This window comes from Chelonia mydas, chromosome 5 (genome assembly GCF_015237465.2).
Source record: "Chelonia mydas isolate rCheMyd1 chromosome 5, rCheMyd1.pri.v2, whole genome shotgun sequence".
In the NCBI taxonomy this organism is placed as follows: domain Eukaryota; kingdom Metazoa; phylum Chordata; order Testudines; family Cheloniidae; genus Chelonia; species Chelonia mydas.
The window spans coordinates 1,574,789-1,598,365 of record NC_051245.2 but is presented as its reverse complement, the minus strand read 5'-3'; the positions used below and the strand labels follow the sequence as shown (position 1 = coordinate 1,598,365).

The following is a 23,577-nucleotide window of genomic DNA, read 5'->3' as shown; positions in this document are numbered from 1 at the left end:
GTTGCCTCGTCATACACATTGGGCACAGGTTGCTGGGTGAGTTGTGTTTTCTCCCCTCCCGCCCCCAAGGAACTTCTCATGCTGGTTATTGTTTTCTGAACTATGCTGAATAGTCTTTAACATAAAGCGTTGCTGTGGGAGATTAAATGTTTGAATGTTACAAGTTTTCAAAGCACAGAGAATCTTTCCTGTCCCTTTACTGTGTTGTTCATTTGAGATCTTGTATGCCAAAACCCATCAGTTCTCATAGGGCTGTCATATTCAGGAAGTGCCTCACAGATTGATAATCCCTAAATTTGGAAAGCAGAGGATCCATTTGTTGCATGCTGATCACATCAGGTCCAGGGAATTAATCGTCAGCTCATATCACAGAAAGATACTGATAAACAACTGGTTGGGTTAACAAAATCAGGCTCTTACGTACAGGGTCTTCTAGACGCATTGCCTTTTTCATGGATGTGACAAAGTGGGAATGTTCTTTATGCTTTCTCTAAATACTGTGTGGGTGCCTCAGTTTCCCCTATGCATTTCTTAAGTATCTAGGTGGTGGGATAAGGGTGTGTGATTGTTGCAGAGCCCCAGAGGGCCAGTGTGATGGCATCTACACAGAGAATGGCCAACACCCTGTCTCCTGGCAACTGATGGCCTGTGCCCCTCCCCTGCAAAGGTGCCGACTGAAGGTGTTGGAGAACAAAGAGATCAGGTGACCTCCTGGCCCAGGAAAGAGACAAAGGCGAGAGGAGGGGCTGGAGAGTTTTCAGTTTTGAGTTTTCAGTTTGGAGCTGGCTGGGGAAATGGAGGGAGGCCAGATGGACTTCTGGCCTCCCTGCCCCCCAAGATGGGCCTGATTGAGGGGTCCTGTTCTCTGTAACTACAAACTCTGTTTTAGACAATGTTCCTGTTGTCTATTAAACCTTCTGTTTTATTGTCTGGCTGAGAATCATGTCTGACTGTGAAGCTGGGGTGCAGGGCCCTCTGGCTTCCCCAGGAGCCATGCCTGGCTGGACTTGCTGTGGGAAATGCATGGTGTGGAAAGGGATGCTGAATGCTCCGAGGTCAGACCCAGGAAGGTTGAAGCTGTGTAAGCTTCTTGCCCTGGGGACAGTCTGCTCACAGAGAGGAGGCTCTCCCAGAGTGCTATCTGGTTTCATACGGAGTAGTTCCAGAGCATCGCCCGGGGGCGCCTTGACAGTGTAATCCAGTGCTTTTTGCAAAAAAAGAAAAAAGAAGAAGAAGAAAAAAAAAGAACGCAAACTCCACAACTTCAGCCAAGAATGTTTTTACATGGCTTTGTGTTCATCATGTTTTCCTGTCTTGCACAGTTACATATCTCAAAGCCTACAAATAGTTCAGGTGCCCCTAACCGCACAGAAGAGTCTTTGACGTTTAGTTCCATAACATTTTCACTTGCAGCTAGCACAGAGGACCACACAAATCTCAAAATAATAACTTTGTGTAGCGTCATCATTGCTGAGTTCAAAAGGTGACTCACTGGTGCTTCAGTTTGGAGTACGTTTAACTTGTTAAACGTGGGCAGCACTGCATGCAAAACCACTAAATACACCTTAGTTCCCATGGTCCAGCAGCAGCTCTTTGCTCTTCCTCGTCAAAACCACTGACAAAGTAGGAGTAGAGCCCATCCCGAGTAGCCAAGGTGCATTCAGCAGATCCCTCCAAAGGCAGCCCGCGCTTTTTCATATGCTTCAGTTTTCTTCACACTAGTACTGCAAAATGCCCTGTGTTCATTCAGGATGTCACTCTTTTGACACTTCTCTGAAAGTGGTAGTAAATGTCAGTATCGTATGCTCGCCACGCATCTGCAGTGATGTTGAGGCATGCTTGGCCATTAGGTGCACAGGGTGGCAGAGGCACCCCTCTGCATACGCACTCCCTCGTTCGTTGTTTGCTTGGCTTTAATTTGAGGCAATATACTGTTGTGCTTACCCTGCATGATTGCAGCATTATCCGCTGAAATGTAGCACGTTTAATCCAGTCAGCATTGTGTTTTGGTAGCACGCTGGTTCCATCAAACAATTCCTGAGATTTATTCAGTGTGCAATAAAGGATTGGGCCAAAAGAAATCTGATGAGGTTCAACAAGGACAAGCGCAGAGTCCTGCACTTAGGACGGAAGAATCCCATGCACTGCTACAGGCTGGGGACTGACTGGCTAAGCAGCAGTTCTGCAGAAAAGGACCTGATGATTACCATGGAGGAGAAGCTGGATATGAGTCAGCAGTGTGCCCTTGTTGCCAAGAAGGCCAATAGATATTGGGCTGTATTAGTAGGAGCATTGCCAGAAGATTGAGGGAAGTGACTATTCCCCTCTACTCGGGACTGGTGAGGCCACACTTGGAGTATTACGTCCAGTTTTGGGGCCCCCACTACAGAAGGGATGTGACAAATTGGAAAGGGTCCAGCGGAGGGCAACGAAAATGATTAGGGGGCTGGGGCACATGACTTACAAGGAGAGGCTGAGGGAACTGGCATTATTTAGTCTGCAGAAGAGAAGAGTGAGGGGGGATTTGATAGCAGCCTTCAACTACCTGAAGGGGGGTTCCAAAGAGGATGGAGCTCAGCTGTTCTCCGTGGTGGCAGATGACAGAACAAGGAGTAATGGTCTCAAGTTGCAGTGGGGGAGGTCTAGGTTGGATATTAGGAAACACTATTTCACTAGGAGGGTGGTAAAGCACTGGAATGGGTTTCCTACGGAGGAGGTGGAATCTCCATCCTTAGAGGTTTTTAAGGCCCAGCTTGACAAAGCCCTGGCTGGGATGATTTAGTTGATGTTGGTCCTGCTTTGAGCAGGGGGTTGGACTAGATACCTCCTGAGGTCTCTTCCAACCCTAATATTCTGTGATTCTAAGAAACTATAGCTAAAAACTCTGTCACTGTACAGCCGATTTCTGGGTGTGTGTATGTAACCAAGAATGGAAAATGTTTCTCAGACTTGTCCGAACCAGCATCCAGTGCCAAACCGACGTTCATGGCCTTCAATCCCACACTGTACATTTTCAGGTGTTAGGTGCGATTTCCCCTTGTGTAACATGAGTTGTTTTGGGGGAAGCATGCTCATAGCTCTTGGCAATTTTGGAGACTGGGAACATTTCTTGACTAAAGGTCTAACATGATCACTGCTAGCACAAGGGATGTTGCACTCCCGAAGAAATCCTCTGAAACTTCAGCTTCGGTTACACCATCACGCACGGTTGACCCAGCGGGTGGGAAAAAAGCTGCTGCTGATTTTGACTGTGGCAGCCGTGGCACAGCTTGCACGTTTCTCTGTAGCAATATAGCGTGAAAGACCCTTGTGTCCGCCAGGACGACCAGCTCACAAAAATCAGTGTGAGCCCTCGCCTTGATTTTTGTAGGAAATGGTCTTGCACCTGCCACGAGTCTTTAAACTGATAAAGACTTTTCATGGGTTTTTTTGGTGGAGCCTGGGTGTCGTCATCCACCATGGCTGCCGTCGAGTCTTTGCTTTTCTTTGTAATCTTTCAATTTCTCAACTATAGGCAACTTGAATTTTTAGTTGTTGGAGACGGCACGGCCACTATGATAGGCCTATGCCTACAGTTCCTCGTTTAACACTCGGGTCTTGTGGCTGATTGCCCCTTCTGAACTACTTCTTGAGTTACAACTCACACAACTACTGCTGGACATGGTGTTCAAGCTGGGTGTGGGGTTTTTAATAACAAGGAAGGTGAGAGTCATTTAAACAGACAGTGAGAGTAATCACCCGAGAGAGACATACGGAGTTGTTACTCTGCACAACAAATGAAATACAATTTTGTGGCTACGTGTGCACACTCAGTTGTAACGGTATTTTTGTTCACCCATGGTAATTGATTTGCCTTTAAGGTAGCAAGGTTAATGTGGGAAATGTTCTTCTTCAACCAAGCCAGGGGGTTTGGGGGCCAAAGCAGGACAGTCCAGCAAAAGTCGGGACTGTTGTGAGGTATGCAGTGGGGCAGGCAGCTGGGGCAGGCAGAGAGGGTTTTCCCCCAGGCCAGACTGACGTTGGCAAGAGGGCTGGACCCATGTAGGGCAGTGGGCGGGCAGACAAGTGCCGTCCCCGCCCACCCAAGCATGATGGGTCCCATGTGGGACATGGCTTCAGAGGGCACTGGGCAGGACCTCTGGCAGCGTGATCGTAGAATGAGGCTCTCACAGCCTTTCTGTAATGGGTGTTGGGCAGTCTGGGGCCAGACCCTTTTCAGCACTGGTGAAGCAGGCGCTGGCCAGGGTCAGCCATGGAAGATGCCGTTTCTCAATCCAGGGGCACTTCCTGAGTGTGGCTGCTGCCTTAGTCTTTCTTGAAGCAAACTGTGCCTAGGATCCCTAGGGGGGACCCTCCCCTGGCTTTGGGGGGTGGAAGTGGGGGGCTTGTAGTCCCACGGGTCTTTCATCCCAGTCCTGGTTGTTATCGATATTGATTCTTGGACAGCCATTCAGGTCACTGTGCCCCCTGGGGTGAGGCTCTGGGGCAGCGTAGCTGGGGCCAGAGGAGCTCTGCTCTCCCTGAAAAGCGCAAGGTGCAGCCCAGCGTGACGTCTGCACAGTGCTGGGGGCGCCATGTGCTGCCTATGCCAAGTGCGGGGAGTTGTTTTGCTCCGAGGGTGAGGCTGCTGGAGAATGAAGAGCAGCTGCAGGGACAGGATGTGGTCTCTGTGCATGATGCATTTGTGAACTGCAGAGGCACTTCTCTGTTCACACTGCCCGGGTGTGTGCACGTGCCCCAGGGGAGGGAAGTACAGGGCATTGCACTTCAGTGATGGGGAGCGTGCTGTGCCAGAAGGGTAAAGGGGGGGGGAAGCAGAGTTTATCTCGACCTGATCCCTTAGGTTAAAGCTACAAATTACCTGGTCTTCACTAGAATTTTCCCTCATGTCAGTTACCATGTGTCAGCTAACACCAGGTAAGAACGCGCCTCTTTTCCTAGTGAGGACAGGGCCCAAGACTCTCAGACACCTAAGATGAGTAGCAAGGACATCCGATTTCTGTTACCCTTCCTTGCCTCCTGGTCTTAGGCTAGGTTAGAGCCTGACTAAGCCCATCATTTAGACTCTATGTTCTTGGGGACAGGGCCCAAAGCTCCATACGTTTTCTGTCAAGTTCTTAGCCCAGCTGAGAGTGCTACAGAATAATAATCATAAAATTACATAAGGGAAAATATAACTGTCTCTGATTGCATCAGGCAAATGTAAAATACATTTTACAATAATCCCTGGCTAGGAATGTAGCAGTCAGCATTTTCAATTTACCTCCCCTACTTCCATATTATAAAATCTGCCTGTTTCACCATATCTAAAACCTGTTTTCAGTGCTGAAAAGCCCTTGGGTCTGACAACCTCTTTCCCACAGCTGGTTGTGGGGGGCTTGGCATGTGCTGCTGAGGATGGTAGGGATTTCTGCTATGGTGCAAGGGTAACCGAAAGAGAGCTGGGGGCAGTTTTCTCCCTCCCCTAGCTTCTGTTAGTCACTGCTGTGCCCAGCCCTGCTGAATGCCTCGTTGTGACTTTCCCTGTTCTGACTGAGCACAGTTCCTGCTCCAGCTACACTGACAGTTGCAGACCAAAGGGAGTCCATCTCCTCTTGCCTGACTGATGAATTCCAGATGGCTGACACTGAGATGACTCTGCCAGTTACAGTCTGACTAACTTAGACCTTGTGTGCACATTTCCCGGCCGTTTACATTGAGTAATCTCCTCTGCAAACACATATTCAGCTACCATCTCTATGCTGACAACTCACAGATCTGCCTCTGTGCTCCAGACCTGTCTCCTTCTCTCCAACCTAGGACCTCAACCTGTCTCTCTGACATCTCCTCGTGGCGGTCGAGCCAGCAGCCTGACCTCAGCATGGCTAAACCCCAGCTCCTAATCTGCCCTCCCTGCTCCCTCTCTTCTCTATCACTGGGGTCAACACCACATCCTGCCTGTCATGCAGGCCTATAACTGGGACGTCATCATTGACTCAGCCTGGATGTGAGGATCTAGGCCCAGGGAGAAAACTTGACAATTCTTTCTGAATAGCATCTCTACGATAGGCCTTCCACCGAGCTACACCTCACCTCAGGGGTCTCATCATCTCAGGATTGCAACATCCTTCTCTCGGACCTTGACAAATGCAGTCTTTGAATCATAGAATCATAGAACTGGAAGGGACCTCGAGAGGTCTCTAGTCCAGTCCCCTGCACTCGAGGAAGGACTAAGTATTATCTAGACTGTCCCTGACAGGTGTTTGTCCAACCTGCTCTTAAAAATCTCCAATGACGGAGATTCCACAACCTCCCTAGGCAATTTATTCCAGTGCTTAACCACCCTGACAGTTAGGAAGTTTTTCCTAATGTCCAACCTAATCCGCCCTTGCTGCAATTTAAGCCCATTGCTTCTTGTCCTGTCTTCAGAGGTTAAGAAGAACAATTTTTCTCCATCCTCCTTGTAACAACCTTTTATGTACTTGAAAACTGTTATCATCTCCTCTCTCAGTCGTCTCTTCTCCAGACTAAACAAACCCAATTTTTTCAATCTTCCCTCACAGGTCATGTTTTCTAGACCTTTCATCATTGTATCCATCCATCCATCCACTGTCACTTGTCGTACAATTTGGACTGGAAGCTCCTTGGCCAGGGACCATCTTTGTGTTCAGTGTTTGTACAGGGACTCACGCGACGGGCTCCTGGTCCGTGACGAAGGGTGCTAGGTGCTGCAGAAATACAAATAATAATAATAATAGACATGGAATCTCGGGTCCAAAGGCAAGTGAGAGGGCCAAAAATGGCATTTCCATTTCCCCAGCTTTAACAATGAATGAAGGGTGGGCCGCCTGGCTCTGTTCAGGGATGCCACTGAGACTCTGAGGCCGGCTACACTGGGGCTGAGGTGTAATTTTCAGCTCAAGCAGACACACCTGTGCTAGATCTGATCAAGCTGGCAGGCTAAAAGTAGCAAAGTAGCAGCAGCAGGAGGAGCTAGCCGCCTGGGTACATGCCCCGGGTCTCAGGCAGGTGGGAGACCACTTGGGGTGGCTCAGCTGTCCCACTGGTTGTGCCACCATGACTACACTCCTGTTTTTAGCCCAGTATGCCATCACACCTAGTGCAGGTACGTCTGCTCAAGCTGAAAATTACTCCAGTGTAGACCTACCCAAAGAGAGACGAAGTCTGAGACCTCCCAGCCCTGCAGCAAGGGAAGCAAGAGATTTCCATAGCCTCTGCCCTCAGTGCCTATCGGAACCATAGCAACACCCATGGGCACCTGGGGGTGAAGGTCGGGTGGTTCGCCTGGCTGCTCTGTGCTACACCAGCTCTCTTCCGGTGCCCAGCAGCACCAAGCGCCCCACAGCGTGGAGGCAAGTGCTGAAGGTGCTTCAGCTGCTGGGCCCCCTGGGAGCTCACCCTGCTGGGTTCCGGTGACCCCTCGGACACCCAGCTAGAGCGAAGAGCCCTTGGCTAGGGCTGGCCCAAAGGAAAGGTTGCCAATCGCCTACACCTCAAGGTCAAGCACTGCAGTTCCCATCTTGGCCCCTAGAGTTGTCCAACAGAGGGGTTCGGCTTCTCCAGCCTCGTGCCTGGGGAGCCCTCGCCGGGTCCCCTATTACAGAACATCAGCTGGCAGCGGGTCTCCTGACTGGGATCAGTCCATGTGTGCACCATTATGGGCCCCCCTGTGTTGTCCCTGCCTAGCTCCGGCTAGCAGGATGCCCCAACTGTGGGAGGCAATTAGGCTGCAAGCCCCCTCACAGTCCCTGCTGGGTGTATATAACCTGTACAGCAGCCCCTTCTCTTGGGCTCAACCCCCGACTGAGGATGCTGCCAACTTCCCAAGCTCATCCCCTGTGTCTGGGGCACCTTAGCTGCAAAAGCCATCAGCAGGCTCCTGCCCCTTAGGCTGGCAGCTGGCTGGGTCCAGAGAATTCCCTCTAGGCCCCTCTCTGTTCAGTCCCCTGCTGGGTCTCTTCAGCATCCCACCAGCTCTGCACAGACCTACAGAACACCTTTCCAACACGCTGTTAGAACACCCCAATAAACCACACGGCTCAGAGAAACGAGAAAGCCGAGGGCTGAGATCCGAACACACCGGCATTATCCTAGCAGTGGTGTCGGAAGAGGTTCTCTCTGCCTTTTTTCTATAGCACCCGTCACTTTACTAGCTCCTGCTGGCAGAGCTCCCTAAGGTCCTAGTGCAGAAATATCACCCCCAAAGCCCCCTTCAAATATCAGAGAAAACGGGAGAGCGCACTCCGGGCGCCATTAGCAGAGGCAAGGACAGCCCAAGTCCGGCTAGCTTCATTAGCGAAGGCAGTCGCACATTGCTCGGGGGCTGGCAGAGAGAGCGGGCTGGAGAAGAAGGAAGATGAGGCCAGTAGAAATGGAGGCGCCATTTCAAAAACTCCATGAAGTTACACGATCACGTTTCGGAGCAGCCTGTGCATAGCAGTGCATGAAAATAGGTGTGTGCATGATTGGCGTCCATGCTTGTTACACCTGCCCGCACGCGTGCAGTCACTGTGCCCGCAGCTGGCAGCTCACGGGACCTAGACCAGGCCTGAGACACTCAGCTCTGAGAGGGGGCAGGGCTTAGCACCCCCACCCGCTCCTTGGCATCGCCCATTGGCTAGCTTTAGTGGCTCGCCACCGCTCGTGCTGGCTTTGTGGATCGCGGGCGCCTGTCTCTGCCCAGTCCCAGTACAGGGAGCCCAGGTGCCCAACTCTGCTCTGTGGATCCCAGGGTGCTCCTGTGATTTTCTAAGCGCCCAAAAGTTAAGTGCGGTGATGCTCAGCGTTGCAGTGCCTACATCCCCTCCTGGTTCCCCCCATGACGCTGTTCCTGTGCTCAGCGGAGCAGAGGTGGGGGTCAGAAAGAGGCAGGGGCGGAGGCAGGGGATCTGCTAACATGGCAGACTTGCCTTGGACTCCACGACATTATTTTTTCATGTGAAGTTTTAGGATCTCTTGTTGCTGCCAATTTTCCAGAGCTCTGGGGCCCCCCACACCCTCCTGCCACTGCCACCCCCACTGGTTTGCTCAGTGTGTGCTGTGGTGGTAGGAGAGAAAGCCCTGCCCCCTGGCCTCGTGTGACTGACAGCAGGCCCTGTGCCAGCCCTGGGGCTCCCTTCTCCTGCCTGGCAGCACAGCTCCAAGGACCCACGCGACTCGGAACTCCCTTGGGTGCGGCAGCCCCCAGCTCCTTCTGAAAGGGGTCCTAGCGCAGCTGGAAACACAGCTAGTGATACACTCCTCAGGGCTGGTGGGGGGCGCTGTGCACCCACCCTGCCCCTGGGCTGTCCCCACCCAGGGCAGGCCCAGCCACACTCTGCTTCCTGCCCACCCAGATCCCACTCCTCCTCACAGGGACCCTTCTGCAGGGTTTGGGGTGGGGAGGGTCCCTGCAGGGAGCTCTGTGCTCAGACACCCCCCTGCACACACATGTCTGGGTGGTGCTCTGGGCCTAGGGTGACCAGATGTCCCGATTTTATAGGGACAGTGCCAATATTTGGGGCTTTTTCTTAGATTGGCACCTATTACCCCCCACCCCCATCCCAATTTTTCACACTTGCTATCTAGTCTCCCTATCTGGGGCAGAGAGATGCAGATAGAGAGGGCTGAATCCTGCTCTTGATTTACCCCCTGCAGCCTCGAGAAGGCAACAGGGGTGCTCTGGGTTTGCCCCTGGCAGCTAACGGAGGGGGACTTTGATAGGAACAAGTGTGGACTGAACTGGGTGCTGCTGTCTGCTCCCTGCACTCACCTGGCTCGGGTGGATTCTCATCCCCTCCCCTACCGGTCTGAGAGGCAGTTCTTGGGGCAGGGACCTGCCTGTGCAGGGCCTCTCCCTGCTGAAGCCGGGCAGTTAATCCCGCCATGTTCAGGACCAATCTAGGGCCAGGGGGCCGGGAAACATCCTGTCCCCGGAGCTTCCACAGGGAACAGCTGAGAATGCCCCCGGCTGGGCTCTGTCACCTCTGGGTGCTGGGGCCCTTCTCTGACCTGACCGGTGCCCCCAACCTGCCACCCTCTGCACCGCTGGGGGCACTGGGAGCAGGTGCTGCTGCTTGGGCCCTTCCCGGGGTGTTTCCTCGGACTCCGGGCAGGCCGCAGCGGCGCTAAGGGGGTGAGCAGGCTCCATCTCCAGCCAGGCCTCAGCCTCTTGTTCCCCCCGTCACAGACACGTGCAGGAAGGAGGGAGCCTGGACCACGAAGGTGACGTTTCCCTCCGAGCCGACGGTGTTTCCGGTCAATGGCACGGTGCAGGTGACATGCACTGAGAAGCCTGAATCCGGGCCGTTCCCTGCAAAATGCACAGAGCTGAAGGACCGCGGGGCAGTCTGGGAAATCAGCGGAGTCCAGTGTCTCAGTGAGTGTGCGGAGCCTGGTACACCCCCCGTGCCCACCCCCCGGGCATGGGGCCAAACCTCCCCAGCCAGCCTGGGCATGGGGCTGCCGCCAGTTCCGGGCAGGAAATGGCCAGGGAAACCGGGCCGGTGATAACCAGCCCCTGGAGATCAGTGACGTGATGCTGGGGCTGGGAGACCTGGGGGTGGGAGATCTGGGAAGCCGTGACAATGGGCAGAGAAAGGGGGACCCCACTCCCTCAGCCTGCTGAGAAACCCCTCTCAGGGCTGTCACCGTGGGCCCTCCCCACAAACACAGGCTTCCCCCTCCTGGTGCACATGGCTCCCCACCAGGCCCTGAGGCGGCTGCTGGCGGCTGTGGCCGCAGCCTGGCAGGAGTCTCCGCTGGGCACTGCTGGGCAGCTCTGCGAGGAGCGAAGCCCTGAGGCCTGGGAACGGATCTCAGCATTTCTCAGGGTGCTTCTTCTAGCACCGCTTCTGAGAGCGGCCAGGCCCGGGCCCCCCAGACACGCGGTCCCCTCCCTGCCCCAGACTCGCTCCTCGAGCCTTCCCCGTGGTCACAGGCTCCTTTGTGCAGGGCCAGCCCCCGCACCTGTGCGATCCTGGGGCCAGCTCCCCAGAGCCAGGGGCTGTCAGACCGTAGGGCAGACGCCCCCATGGCCGCTCTCCTGTTCCTTTCCCAGGGATGTGCAATGATTGGGTGAGGCAGGTAGATTTTGACCCTGCACAGACGGAGTTCGGCGTCGGGGCCGAGGGTCGGGTGACCTGTCGTCAGCAGTTCCTGCAGAACTCGTTCAACGTGACGTGCAGAGAGACGGCGCCGGGGCACTTCGAGTGGGAACTGGGTGCACACAAGTGTGTCAGTGAGTGCGGGGAGCCGGCCCTGGGGCTGGCCGGGCTCCGTCTGGCCAGGGGAGGCTCCAGCCAGGCTGCTGAGAGGCCGTGGGGAGAGTCCTGCTGCAATGAACAGCTTCCCCCCCATGGTGTCCCCGGGGGGGCCGGCGTGTGGGTCTGATGCCGGCTCCTGGCCCTGCTCCCTGTGCAGGAGCAGCAGAGACCAGGAACACCGTTCTCCCCACGGCCCAGTGGGGCTGACTGGTCTGCACTCGCCCTGCCCACGGCGGCCCTGAGCGTGTGAACGGAGTAAATGTACCTGAGCACGTGGGGCCTGATCCTGAGAGGGGCTGATCCTCGCAGCCCCCCATCTCCTGCTCTTGTGGGCGCCCAGCATGGTTCAGGGTCAGCCCATAATAGTCAGTGGAGTCTGCCTGGTTCCAGTGACCCCCAATACTCTGCTCTCATTCCATGCCCATAGGAAAATGTAAGATACTCAAAACCTGGGACTCCAGATTGCAGTTTTCCCCCAAAAGGCAGTTCTACTCCCCGGGTGAATCGGTGACGCTGAGCTGCTCTGAGGGGTATCGGCCATCACCACCTGTGATCAAATGTGTCACAAATGGGAGCCTGCCTGTCTGGAGTGAGACCCCCACCTGCCAGGGTAAGTGTGAGACCCCCCGAGTCACTGTGGTCACAGGGTCTGGGCCGGCAGCCAGACTCTCTATGACACTTTGGTATCTCCGGAGCCAGGTGGATTCTCGCCCCATAAACCCTCTGGTTCATTTTGGCCTCTCAGCCTCTAGTATGGGGACCCTAAATCCTGCTGGAATTGCAGGGGGCCTCAGTCAGACACCCCCCCCCCGCCCCGCCCGCAGGCCAATAATGAAGGGCAGGAACAGCCCAGAGACTCCCTGTCACCAGCGTGTCCATCTTCCTCGCTTCTCCCCCAGCCCTTTGCTGTGCTGGTTTCTCCAGGGCTCCCTTTGGCTCAGCTCTGCCCCGGGATCACCCAGTGGCAGCCAGCTGCACCTTTCACCAGAACAGGATTTGCCAAGACTCGGACATTTCTTTCCCTCCAGGGGTTTGTCCAACGGCAGGAAACTGGCCCCCGTCGGTCTCTGCTGCCTCCGCACAGACAGAGTTTGTCGTTGGCCAGAGGCTTTGGGTGACCTGTCGCCAGGAGCAGTACGAGGGGCCCCCGGCTTGGATGCAGTGTACGGAGACGGCTGGGCGCGTGGAGTGGGACACGAGCAATGTGAGCTGTGTGGGTGAGTTCTGCACAGACGGGCTGCAGGATCCAAACCCTGTGACACCAGGAGCCTCCAAGGAGGCCCCGCGACTTCCTGGGGGCGTATTTATGTCTTGAGTGTTCAGCTGAGACCTTCTGAAGGGTGTGAAGTGACAATGACAGCGAGTGTGTGGGGCAAAGCAGCTGCGTCGGGGGAGTGTGGTGAGGTTATAGGCCTGTGTTGGAGGGGTGTGAGGGGATGTCTGTGGGGTGTATTTGTGTGTGTGTGTGTGTGTAGGGGGTTGTGTGGCCAAGTATTACAGGGGTGCGTCTATGGGGTTGTGGATAGGGTGTCGGGGGGTGTTCTTGTGTGTATAGGGGTTTGAGGACATATTACAGGGGTTGGCAACCTTTCAGAAGTGGTGTGCCATGCCTTCATGTATTCACTCTAATTTAAGGTTTCACGTGCTAGTCAGACATGTTAACATTTTTAGAAGGTCTCTCTCTAGAAGTCTATAATGTATAACTCAACTGTTGTTGTATGTAAAGTAAATAAGGTTTTAAAAATGTTTAAGAAGCTTCATTTAAAACTAAATTAAAATGCAGAGCCCCCCGGACCGGTGGCCAGGACCCGGGCAGTGTGAGTGCCACTGAACATCAGCTCGCATGCCGCCCTTGGCACGCGTGCCATAGGTTGCCAACCCTGATATATCAGGTGTCTGTAATGGTGTGGGAGACGTGTGTTAGCTAGTAACGGTGTGTATTGCTGTGTTGCCGGCACCCAGTGCCGAGAGGCTGAACAACAGCTTGAGTTGGTTCGTTACCCGGTGTGCTACACCCAATAATCACAACGGGGTGGAGAAGCAGAAAAGTTTATTTGAAGCTTCAAATAGGTACAGGGAGATTTGAATCTCAAATCCTGTACACAGAGCAGGAAGTTACACAGGCTTTTATACATCCTTTTTCCCAGCATACTTATCCAATAGCAAGCTGCCCCAAGTATCCATATAGCCAGCCAATCCAGTTCCCAGCTAGTTCCCTGATTCTCTGTATCATTTGTTAAACTATACATAAAGCTGCTTTATTCAGCATTGTTCTTTCATATCTGCCCTGTTTGGCCTTGCTTAGTTTCAGGCAGTCTGACTCTGCAGCATATTGTTGCAGATTCTCAGCAGAACTGCTGTGTGTGCCTCCAGGCAGGGGGGCCAAGGACACTTGGGCCTAGTACGCAGAGCTGCTGTGAGTGCCTCCAGGCGGGAGGGAGGGGCCAAGGACACCTGGGCCTAGTGCGAGGGGGCTTCATCGACACTCGTGGTCTTCCATCCCCTCGAGTTACCTAGTGGCCATGCCCCAGTGTCCCCAACAACTCCCCCCTTTGAGAACACTCAACAACCTTGGCTATGAGTTTTCTCACTTGGGCTACTTATTTCTTTACAATAGGACTTTGCGTAAGCACTTTGTGATAGCCCTGAAGAGAATGACTTATTAACTTTTGCAAAAGGGCCCTAACACATGATACTGCACAGCACCAGTAATACAAGCAATACAGGAAAGAGAAGTTTCAATAGCAGGCTAAATAAACCACCGAGCCAAGACGACAAACCTCAGCCTGAAAACAAGGTTTGCAACCAATCGCTCTCGGGGGCAGTATAGGCAACCTGTGCTCCGGCTCGGGCATGGGCCTCAGCCTGTACCACCTTTTCATAGATCTTATAACTGCTATTATTTATATATACACAACATCGGGGCCCGACGAGGGCACAAACCCTTCCTTGGGATGCCAAGAGATAGTCCAAAGCCAGCCTGTTTTGGAGGGAAAACGTCCTGAGCTGCTGTACCTCTTTATTTAATGTTTTTACTGCTGACCCTCAATCAGTAACCGAGTCCTCTAACTCTAAGGCAACTTTCTCAAGTACCATTTGCAGCCTTACAGTATAGCAGCCTATGAATGCCATGGCTGGTCCGGAAACCAGTGGCGCTATTCCCAGTACAGAGCACCCTACAAGCTTCTCGGTTGTGAGGGGATTCTTCATATTGCCCTCCAATGCTGTAGTCAGTCGCCGCAGGGTCTTTTCTCGTGACTCAACAGAGGTGTCTTGGGCATTTCTAATCTTTCCTTTGGGCAGTGTGGCAGTTATAGAAAGATGAGGAACTCCATGAGCTATATAACAGCTACCTGTCCAGTTGGCTGGCAGCACCTTGTAAGCCTTTCGGCCACATACAAAATAGTGTAGGGCCCAGTAAGGACTGTTTCTTAAGGGGATTTCTGGGATATTTAAGGCTGCTTTTCCAAACAGTTTATATGCCCCTAGGGGGACATCCCATCCTCCTGATTGGGTACAAGTGGGGGCATTTTTAATTGTGCCGTTTAAATTACACTTGCCATAGGGACCACTACAAACCCACCATTGGCTTGCTACATTGGAGATATTAACTGGACGGCAAGTTACATTTCCAAACCCCTTTTTTGTGGTAAGAGTATTTGTAAGAGTTTCCCCAAAAGGGAAGGAACCATTACACCCACACTGCTGGCCTTCCTTTTTGGTCTTTATCCAATACCCATCAGCCCACTGTGTAATAACACAGGAGCTTTTTCCCACAGGACGCCCATAGTGATCAGATTGGTTTTGGGTAAAACATAACACTTCCTTAGTGAGTACTGCAACTGAATACTCCTGGTCCTGATAGGTGGCCTGCTGTAAAGAGGTCTTATTTCAGAACGGCGAGTCCGTTCTTTTCTGCTCTTTGTTGGTGACTAATTTTGCTAGGGTCAAGGGCAGCATGTCAAGGGGCATTCCCGTTTTGGGGGACAGTGGAGTTGGAGCACATACCCAGCAATCAGTCTGATTTGTTAAAGTAGCAACATGGTGCGCAAGCGAAACAAAGGAGTTATGCTCCCGATATGCACAATTTGGAAATACCAATACAGAGAATAACAATGTTACCCAATTAATTATCACCAGAGTCTTCCCAACCCAGGGTCTCCAGTACCTGGGTGGGTCCATTTTAGCATTAAGGTGCCCGCTATTTGTGTCTTTTAAACAGTAGCTTTAGCCCGAGATTGTCACTAGATGAGGAGTCAGCAGGTTGGACGGTCCACTGTTCTGCTGACGAGGGGGCGGGTACTGCCTTCAGACGAGAGTGATGGATCCAGTTTTTGTGTCCCTCGATCTTTGCCGCTGTATGGGAGATCAGCAGGACGGTATAGGGTCCTTTTCACTTTTTCTGGAGAGGCTCGTCTTTCCAGGTGCAAACAAGCACAGAGTCACCAGGCTGTAAGGAGTGGACGGGAGAGTCCAAGGGGAGAGGCTGGGAATCCTTGGTATACCTGTGAAGAGACAAGAGAACAGCAGACAGGGAACACATATACTGTGACAAAAAACCATTACCCAACTCCCATTCCCCTGACAGAACCAGGGTGCCATTCATAGGCCATGCCCTTCCAAACATAATTTTAAAGGGACTGAGCCCTAATTTACCCTTTGGGAGAACACGGATACGGAGTAGGACGAGGGGCAAAGCATCAGGCCACCGCAGTGAGGCTTCTTGACACACTTTTGAGAGATGCCATTTGAGGGTCTGATTGGTACTCTCCACTACCCCACTGGCTTGCGGTCTCCAGGGCGTATGGAGGGGATCTGTAAGGCATGTGAGATGCTTTGAATGATTTTTGACGTGAAGTGTGTCCCGTTGTCAGATTCCATCCACGGGGGAGTCCAAAGCGAGGAATGATTTCCTTAACAAACTTGAGGGCCACTGTTCTGGCAGTGCAATTACGGCATGGGAAGGCTTCTGGCCATCCGCTGAACCGATTCACTATAACAAGGAGATATTTGAACCCTTGGGTCCGGGGAAACTCAGTAAAGTCTATTTGCCACACTCGTCCGGGGCCCGGAGTGGGTTCTAGGGCAGCTGGTGGCACAGGATGTCCCGGTCGGGGGTTATTCTTTTGGCAGACTAAGCAGTCCGCTTGTACCTGGGCAGCCAGGGGTCGGAGTCCGGAAGTGATAAAGTATTTTCCCATTAGTTGGATAAGTGCTTCCCTGCCAGCATGAGTGGTTTGATGTAGTTTCTGCAGCACTGGCCGGATTAGGCCCTTTGGTAAGAGGACCTTTCCTTCTGGGGAATGGAGCCATCCCTCCTTTTCCCGGAGACCGAGTTTGTCAGTTAGCTGTCTCTCCTCCCCAGAGTACTGAGGGGTTGGAAGCTCCCCTACTGATGGGATAAGGGCATGCATATGGGCGTTCTCAGTCTGAGGCGATGGCAGGGTGGCAGCATGCTTAGCCTCTCTATCTGCCCGGGCATTACCTCTGGCCACATCTTGATCCTCCCTTTGATGGGCTTTACAGTGTACCACCGCCACTTCCGAGGGAAGTTGTACGGCTTCTAGGAGCCGGATGATTTGGGGCCCGTACTTGCCTGGGGAGCCTTGGGCTGTCAGCATTCCCCTTTGCTTTCATAGGCCAGCATGAGCATGCAGCACACCAAAAGCATACTTTGAATCAGTAAAAATGTTGACCCGCTTTCCTTTTGACAGTTTAAGTGCACGGGTCAGGGCTATCAGTTTGGCAAGCTGGGCAGAGGTCCCAGCAGGCAAACCTTCAGCTTCCACGGTGTCATGAAGGGTCACAATAGCATAGCCCGCCCTCCTTTGTCCATCTATTACAGTACTGCTACCATCAGTGTACCACTCATAATCTGCATTTGGGAGAGGTACATCCTTTAAATCCGGACGGCTGGAGTACTGGACATCTATGATCTTTAAACAGTCATGTTTCTGTTCCTCTGTTTCTGGCAAGAGAGTGGCTGGGTTAAGGGAGGGGCAAGGCTGTAAGATGACTTCAGAGTTCTCTAACAGCTTAGTCTGATACCGAGCAATCTGAGCCTGGGTGAGCCAAAGCCCTCCCTTTGCATCCAATACGGCTCGGACCATATGGGGAGTATAGATTTGCATAACCCCTCCCAATGTTAGCTTCTCGGCTTCCTCAAGCACAAGGGCAGTAGCTGCGACCGCCCGTAAACATGCCGGCCAACCCTTTGCAACCTGATCCAGTTGCTTAGAAAAATAAGCCACGGGAGGTCTCCATGCTCCTAACAGCTGTGTGAGCACTCCTAGGGCCACCCCCCTTCGTTCATGTACATACAACTGAAACGGCTTAGAGAGATCCGGCAGGCCCAGAGCCGGGGCTTCCATCAGTTTTCTTTTCAGGATTTTAAATGCCCTGTCAGCCTCTGGGGTCCAACAGAAGGGGCCATGATCTGCTTCTTTTACACAGTCGTACAGGGGTTTAGCCCACAGTCCAAACTCTGGGATCCATATCCTGCAAATGCCTGCCATACCCAGAAATGCCCTGAGCCACTTACAATTACTTGGAGAGGAACTTGACAGATAGCTTCCTTTCTTTTGCTTGAAAGCTGACGCTCCCCTTGCCGTATTTGAAACCCGAGGTACCGTACCTCTGGGAGGGCAATTTGAGCCTTACTCCGTGCTACCCGATATCCCTGGAGTCCAATAAAATTCAGGAGGCTCATGGTGGCTTTAAGGCAGGGGGTTTGGCCCACAGTGGCAATTAACAAATCATCTACATACTGCAGAAGGAGGGCCTCCTCATTATCCCACTCCTCTAGGTCCCTGGCCAGAGCCTGGCCAAAGAGGTGGGGGAGTTTTTAAATCCCTGGGCCAACACTGTCCAGCAAAGTTGCTTTTTAACCCTTTTTTCGGTCCTCCCACTCGAAGGAGAAGATCTCCTGTGACGGGGTGGCAACTGGGATGGTAAAGAAAGCATCTTTCAGATCAAGGACTGAAAAATGGGTATACTGTCACCCTATAGAAGCCAATAAGGTATATGGGTTAGGGACAAGAGGGTGCAGAGTCTTAACCCATTCATTGACTGCCCTTAGGTCCTGTACCAGCCGATACGTGCCATCAGGCTTCTGTATGGGTAGAATGGGAGTGTTCCAGGCTGACTGACATTCCCGGAGAATACCATACATTAGGAATCGATCTATAGTTTCCTGTAAACCTTCTCTGGCTTCCCTCTTGATTGGATACTGTTTTACTTGCACTGGGCCTTTCCCTGGTATGAGCTGAATAGTAATGGGGGTCTGGTGGGTGGCCTTTCCTGGAATCCCTGATGCCCACACGAAGGGATACACCTGGTCTTCCCACGGGCTCCATTCTGGGGCTTGCATAGCTGAGGGCCATGATCCATACATTCTCAGGGGGTAAGTAAGGGTTATTTCGTCCTCAGTAAAATGCAGGGTGGCACCGAGGTGACAAAGCAGATCCCGTCCCAGCAGAGGTGTTGGACACTCAGGGAGGTATACCAGCTTGTGGGATATAGTCCTGTTTCCCAAAGCGCATTCCGCTGGGGCATACACTGGGCACTTGGTGTCCCTGCCTGTGGCTCCCACCACAGTAAGGGAATCTGCTACGGGCAACTGAAGAGGCTGATTTACGGCAGTTTGGGCCGCTTCAGAGTCCACTAAAAAATCTATTTCTGAGCTTTCCACCCACATCTTTACTCGGGGTTCCGGGGGTAGGGTGGTCCATCTCCCCTGACACCCCTATTCCTGCTCCGCCATCGCCATCATAGGGGAACCCCCCTTTTCTTTCCTCTTTGGGCACTCATTTTTCCAGTGTCCCTCCTGTCAACACAGGGCACACTGGTTGAGACCCAGTCGTCTCTCCTGTGGGCCCGGACGGTCGCGTCCACGGCCCCTTCCTCCCCGGCCACTTCTCTTAGTGCCGGCCTGTACCGCTGTTACCATCAATCTCACTTGCTTTCTCTCCTTCTCTGTCTCTCTCAGACTATAAGCTCGGTTTGCAGTCTCTAAGATTTGTGCCATGGTCATGCCCATTAAATCCTCCTTTTTTTGTAACTTTCTCTTAATATCAGGGGCTGCTCTGCTCGTAAAAATTCCCTTAATAATTGACTCAGTTGCCTGATCATCGAGGTCTGCATTAGTGTTCTGTAGAATGGTGTCCCAAATAAGCTGTAGAAAGGCCCCTGGGCTTTCTTTTAAATCCTGCATTACTTCATATGGCTTTGCCCAATTATTATGTCGGACAGCCGAGTGACGGAGTCCATGCAAAAGCAACTCCTTATAGGAGGTAAGGCGGGTCATATCCCTTTCATCATTTGGATCCCACCTGTGGTCTGCTCGGGGGACTTACAAGGTGTGGGTGTAGGGGCCGAAGGGGACACCGGCTCTGCCATTACAGTGGGGGTGGGGGTCTGGGGACTAACATTAGCTGCTACCGAACCAATCGGAGTCAGATTACAGTGCTGTAAAATATCTGGTCGAGTACATAAAGTCAGAAACAAATGCACATACATATGTTCATTCCATTTACCCATTCACTGACAAAACAAAACTAATTGGAGGATCGTGTTGTAATTAATTGACCCTCCTGGTGGCCACCACTCCTGGTTCTCTAGTTGATATTGAGGCCAGTCAACTGTACAGAATTGTTTTAATTGGCTCTTAGTCATCGGATCTGCACCAAATACCTTCCAGTTTGCTAGAATGCACTCTAGGGGCGTACACCGTGCCCTAACCCCTGAGCTCTGTCCCTGTCCCATACCTACAGGGTAACTCTGGGCGTCCCCAGGTTCCAACAGAGCGTACAATCCGGATTTTAAAAGGTTCCTACCTTATCCAAGGGACCGGTTCTTCACCGTGGCCTGTAGCTGTTTCTCCCCCATGTCTAAGGGACCGGTTCTTTACCGCCGTCCACAACTGCTTTTCCACTATATGCGTGCGTTGCACCGTTGTGCCCTCCGGGGTCGATCAAATCGCGTCTCCTCCGAGGCCCCGGTGAACTCACCGGTGCGCACTGGGCGTCGGTTCTCGCCGCAATCCTCGACCTCCAGGAGGGGTCCGGGCAAGGCTAAATTGCAGCCTCTGGCCCACCCAGGGACGCCAAAAGCTGTTGCCGGTACCCAGTGCCGAGAGGCTGAACAACAGCTTGAGTTGGTTCGTTACCCGGTGTGCTACACCCAATAATCACAACGGGGTGGAGAAGCAGAAAAGTTTATTTGAAGCTTCAAATAGGTACAGGGAGATTTGAATCTCAAATCCTGTACACAGAGCAGGAAGTTACACAGGCTTTTATACATCCTTTTTCCCAGCATACTTATCCAATAGCAAGCTGCCCCAAGTATCCATATAGCCAGCCAATCCAGTTCCCAGCTAGTTCCCTGATTCTCTGTATCATTTGTTAAACTATACATAAAGCTGCTTTATTCAGCATTGTTCTTTCATATCTGCCCTGTTTGGCCTTGCTTAGTTTCAGGCAGTCTGACTCTGCAGCATATTGTTGCAGATTCTCAGCAGAACTGCTGTGTGTGCCTCCAGGCAGGGGGGCCAAGGACACTTGGGCCTAGTACGCAGAGCTGCTGTGAGTGCCTCCAGGCGGGAGGGAGGGGCCAAGGACACCTGGGCCTAGTGCGAGGGGGCTTCATCGACACTCGTGGTCTTCCATCCCCTCGAGTTACCTAGTGGCCATGCCCCAGTGTCCCCAACAGCTGTGTCTGTGGGATGTAGGAGGTGTTAGTGTGTGTCACTGTGCATCAGGGCATAGGCATCGACTTCCTCAGTTCCCTGGGGGGGTGCTCGACCCCTGCTCCGCCCTAGTCCCCACCCCCACTCCACCGCTTCCCCCATAGCCCCACCCCTGCCCTGCCTCTTCCTGCCCCCGCTGCACCCCTCCCCCGCCTCTTCCAGCGCCTGCTCCTTCCCCTCCCCCGCAGGGCCTCCTGCACACCGCTGAACAGCGGATAGCGGCAGGCGGGAGGCGCTGTGGGGGAGGGAGAGGGGCTGATCACGAGGATGTCGGTGGGTGCTGAGCAGCCCCAGAGTGCCCACGGAGTCGGCGCCTGCACGTGAGGGCGTGTATTAGTGTGTGGGGATGTTGGTGCCTGTACGTGAGGGTGTGTATCAGTGTGTGGGGATGTCAGCGCCTGTACGTGAGGGCGCGTATCAGTGTGTGGGGATGTTGGTGCCTGTACGTGAGGGCGCGTATCAGTGTGTGGGGATGTCGGCGCCTGCACGTGAGGGTGCGTATCAGTGTGTGGGGATGTTGGTGCCTGTACGTGAGGGTGTGTATCAGTGTGTGGGGATGTCAGCGCCTGTACGTGAGGGTGCGTATCAGTGTGTGGGGATGTTGGTGCCTGTACGTGAGGGTGCGTATCAGTGTGTGGGTTCATGGGTAAGGCCTGTTGTGATTATTTATTTGTATTACCAGTCGTCCTTAGGAACCCCAGCCATGGCCCAGGACCCCCTGGCGCTAGGCGCTGTACAAACACTGGACAGACAGACAGCTCCTTGGGGCAGGGACTGACAGTCTAATGTGGGAACTGGAATCTCGCCTTTTTCTACTGACACCAAACCTGATTGTTCTCCCAACAGAAAAGTGCCCCAAACCCAGCTGGGCCTCAGCTCTGCGGTTCGAACCAGACAAGATGTATTATAGCAGGGAGGAACCAGTGACCCTGAGCTGCCCTGAGGGGTTCGAACCCTCGCATCCCGTGATCACATGTACCGGACGGGGGAACCGGAGCGTCTGGAATGAGACTGCTGCCTGCCTGGGTAAGTGTGGGCCCCCTACGTGGGTCACCGTGATTCCAAGGGCCTGGACTGGTGCCGGATGCTCCGCGACCCTTCGATACTGTAGGGAGGAAGGAATTGCCGTCCCAGATCAGAGCAATGGTCCAGCTCAGGCTTTCGGGGATGTGCCGTACAGGGCCCGAGGCAGATAGACAGAGCTCAGGGGGCAGGGGGAGCTGAGGCTCTGTTCTACTGAGACTCCTAGAGCTGCCCCCAGGAGCCGGAGCTGCAGCCTCTGTCACTGTGCCAGTCCCTCGGACACGATGGGGTGGGGCCATTTCTGGTGCAACCTTTTAACAGTGAGGGTCATTCCCCAGGGGAACAGCTGCCCCAGGGACAGGGTGGAGTCTCTGACACATGGAGCGTTTACATCGAGGGTGGCTGCTGCCTTTCTAAAGATTCGCTCTCATTCAACCACCAGTTACTGAGCGCAACAGAGTCACTGGCAGAAGAGGAGAAGATCCCCCCTGCAGGGACCCCAGGGCGGGTCTCTGGCCTGGGCTAGGCAATAGGTCAGACGGGATGGTCAGAATGGGCCCTTCTGGCCTTGATACCTATTGTTGCCAGCACAGAGTGCCCGAGGCAAGCAGCAGCTGGGTTTGTTGCCCGGTATGCGTCGCGCCAATGACCACAACGGGGTGGAGAAGCAGAGAGATTTATTTGAAGCTTTAAATAGGGCGCAGGGAGACTGAGCTGTTTTAAATTTTGCAGCTCTGAATGCAGATTACGGTATACATTTATATTTTTGCTTATTTTATTATATAAGCTTATGCAATTAATTATTTGTTGCCCCGTACAATACCATAGCCAATTAGCTAAAGCAGCCAGTTGTGGTTTTTTTTAGTAGCATTGCCCGAGCCTTGCCTCATTTGGGTTTATTTGTTACTAGTTTTTGCTAAACATTTCTGCCTTATCTAGACGTTTCCCAGGCCGAAGCTGGCCTTGGCTAGTGAGCCGCGTGCAGACCTGTCTGTTTGTGTGCTAGCTTCCTCAGAGTTGGGCAGGGTCTCCGAAAGTTCAAGCAGCAGAGGGGCTTCAGTTTGCCTGGGCCCAGAGCACGAGGGCTTCACTGACACTTGTGGTTTTTATTTTTCCGAGTTACCTAGAGTAGTGCCCAGTGTCACCAGCAACTCCCTTTTCTGAGAACACTCAACAAGCTTGCAACTGAGTTTTTTTTATATTTGAAGGACAATAAGTGATTAGAGGAGTTAGAATCCTCAGCAAGAGGATATAATGGGGTTTTTGTGGAGTGGGAGGCAGATATTTTATATACGAGTGCTTTATAATAGGCAAGCAAGGGGAGAATGATAATACACAACACGGCATCTGTGAGCAGGAGACGAACAATGCCTTCCCCCAGGTCGGGCAGCCATTTTTAGAGTGAGTCAAAAAGAGTGGGCTCTTTTTTGGGGGGGTTTTATTGGTTAAGAGCCTGTTCGGCTGACAGGATGTGCTTGTTAATATTTTGTGCATTTTTTGGGACATACGTACAGCATTTATTTTTAATTAGGGCACACACTTTGCCCTGTGCAGCTAGAAGGTAAT

General features: G+C 52.9%; 1 protein-coding gene across 5 annotated transcripts in view; it reads left to right on the top strand.

Annotated features, from left to right (window-relative positions):
- Positions 1-23,577, top strand: part of LOC102936782 (receptor-type tyrosine-protein phosphatase kappa) — a 94,376-nt gene that overhangs the window by 10,054 nt on the left and 60,745 nt on the right. For 3 of the 5 annotated variants that reach the window (XM_037902598.2, XM_043547033.1, XM_043547032.1), the window contains exons 2-4: positions 10,169-10,357; positions 11,039-11,218; positions 11,671-11,853. In XM_037902598.2, coding sequence (XP_037758526.2) covers positions 10,169-10,357; positions 11,039-11,218; positions 11,671-11,853 — 552 coding nt within the window. Of the gene's footprint in view, positions 1-10,168; positions 10,358-11,038; positions 11,219-11,670; positions 11,854-12,288; positions 12,461-21,834; positions 22,015-23,577 lie in introns of those variants that run through there. The other 2 variants (XM_037902600.2, XM_037902599.2) reach the window with 1 other exon arrangement.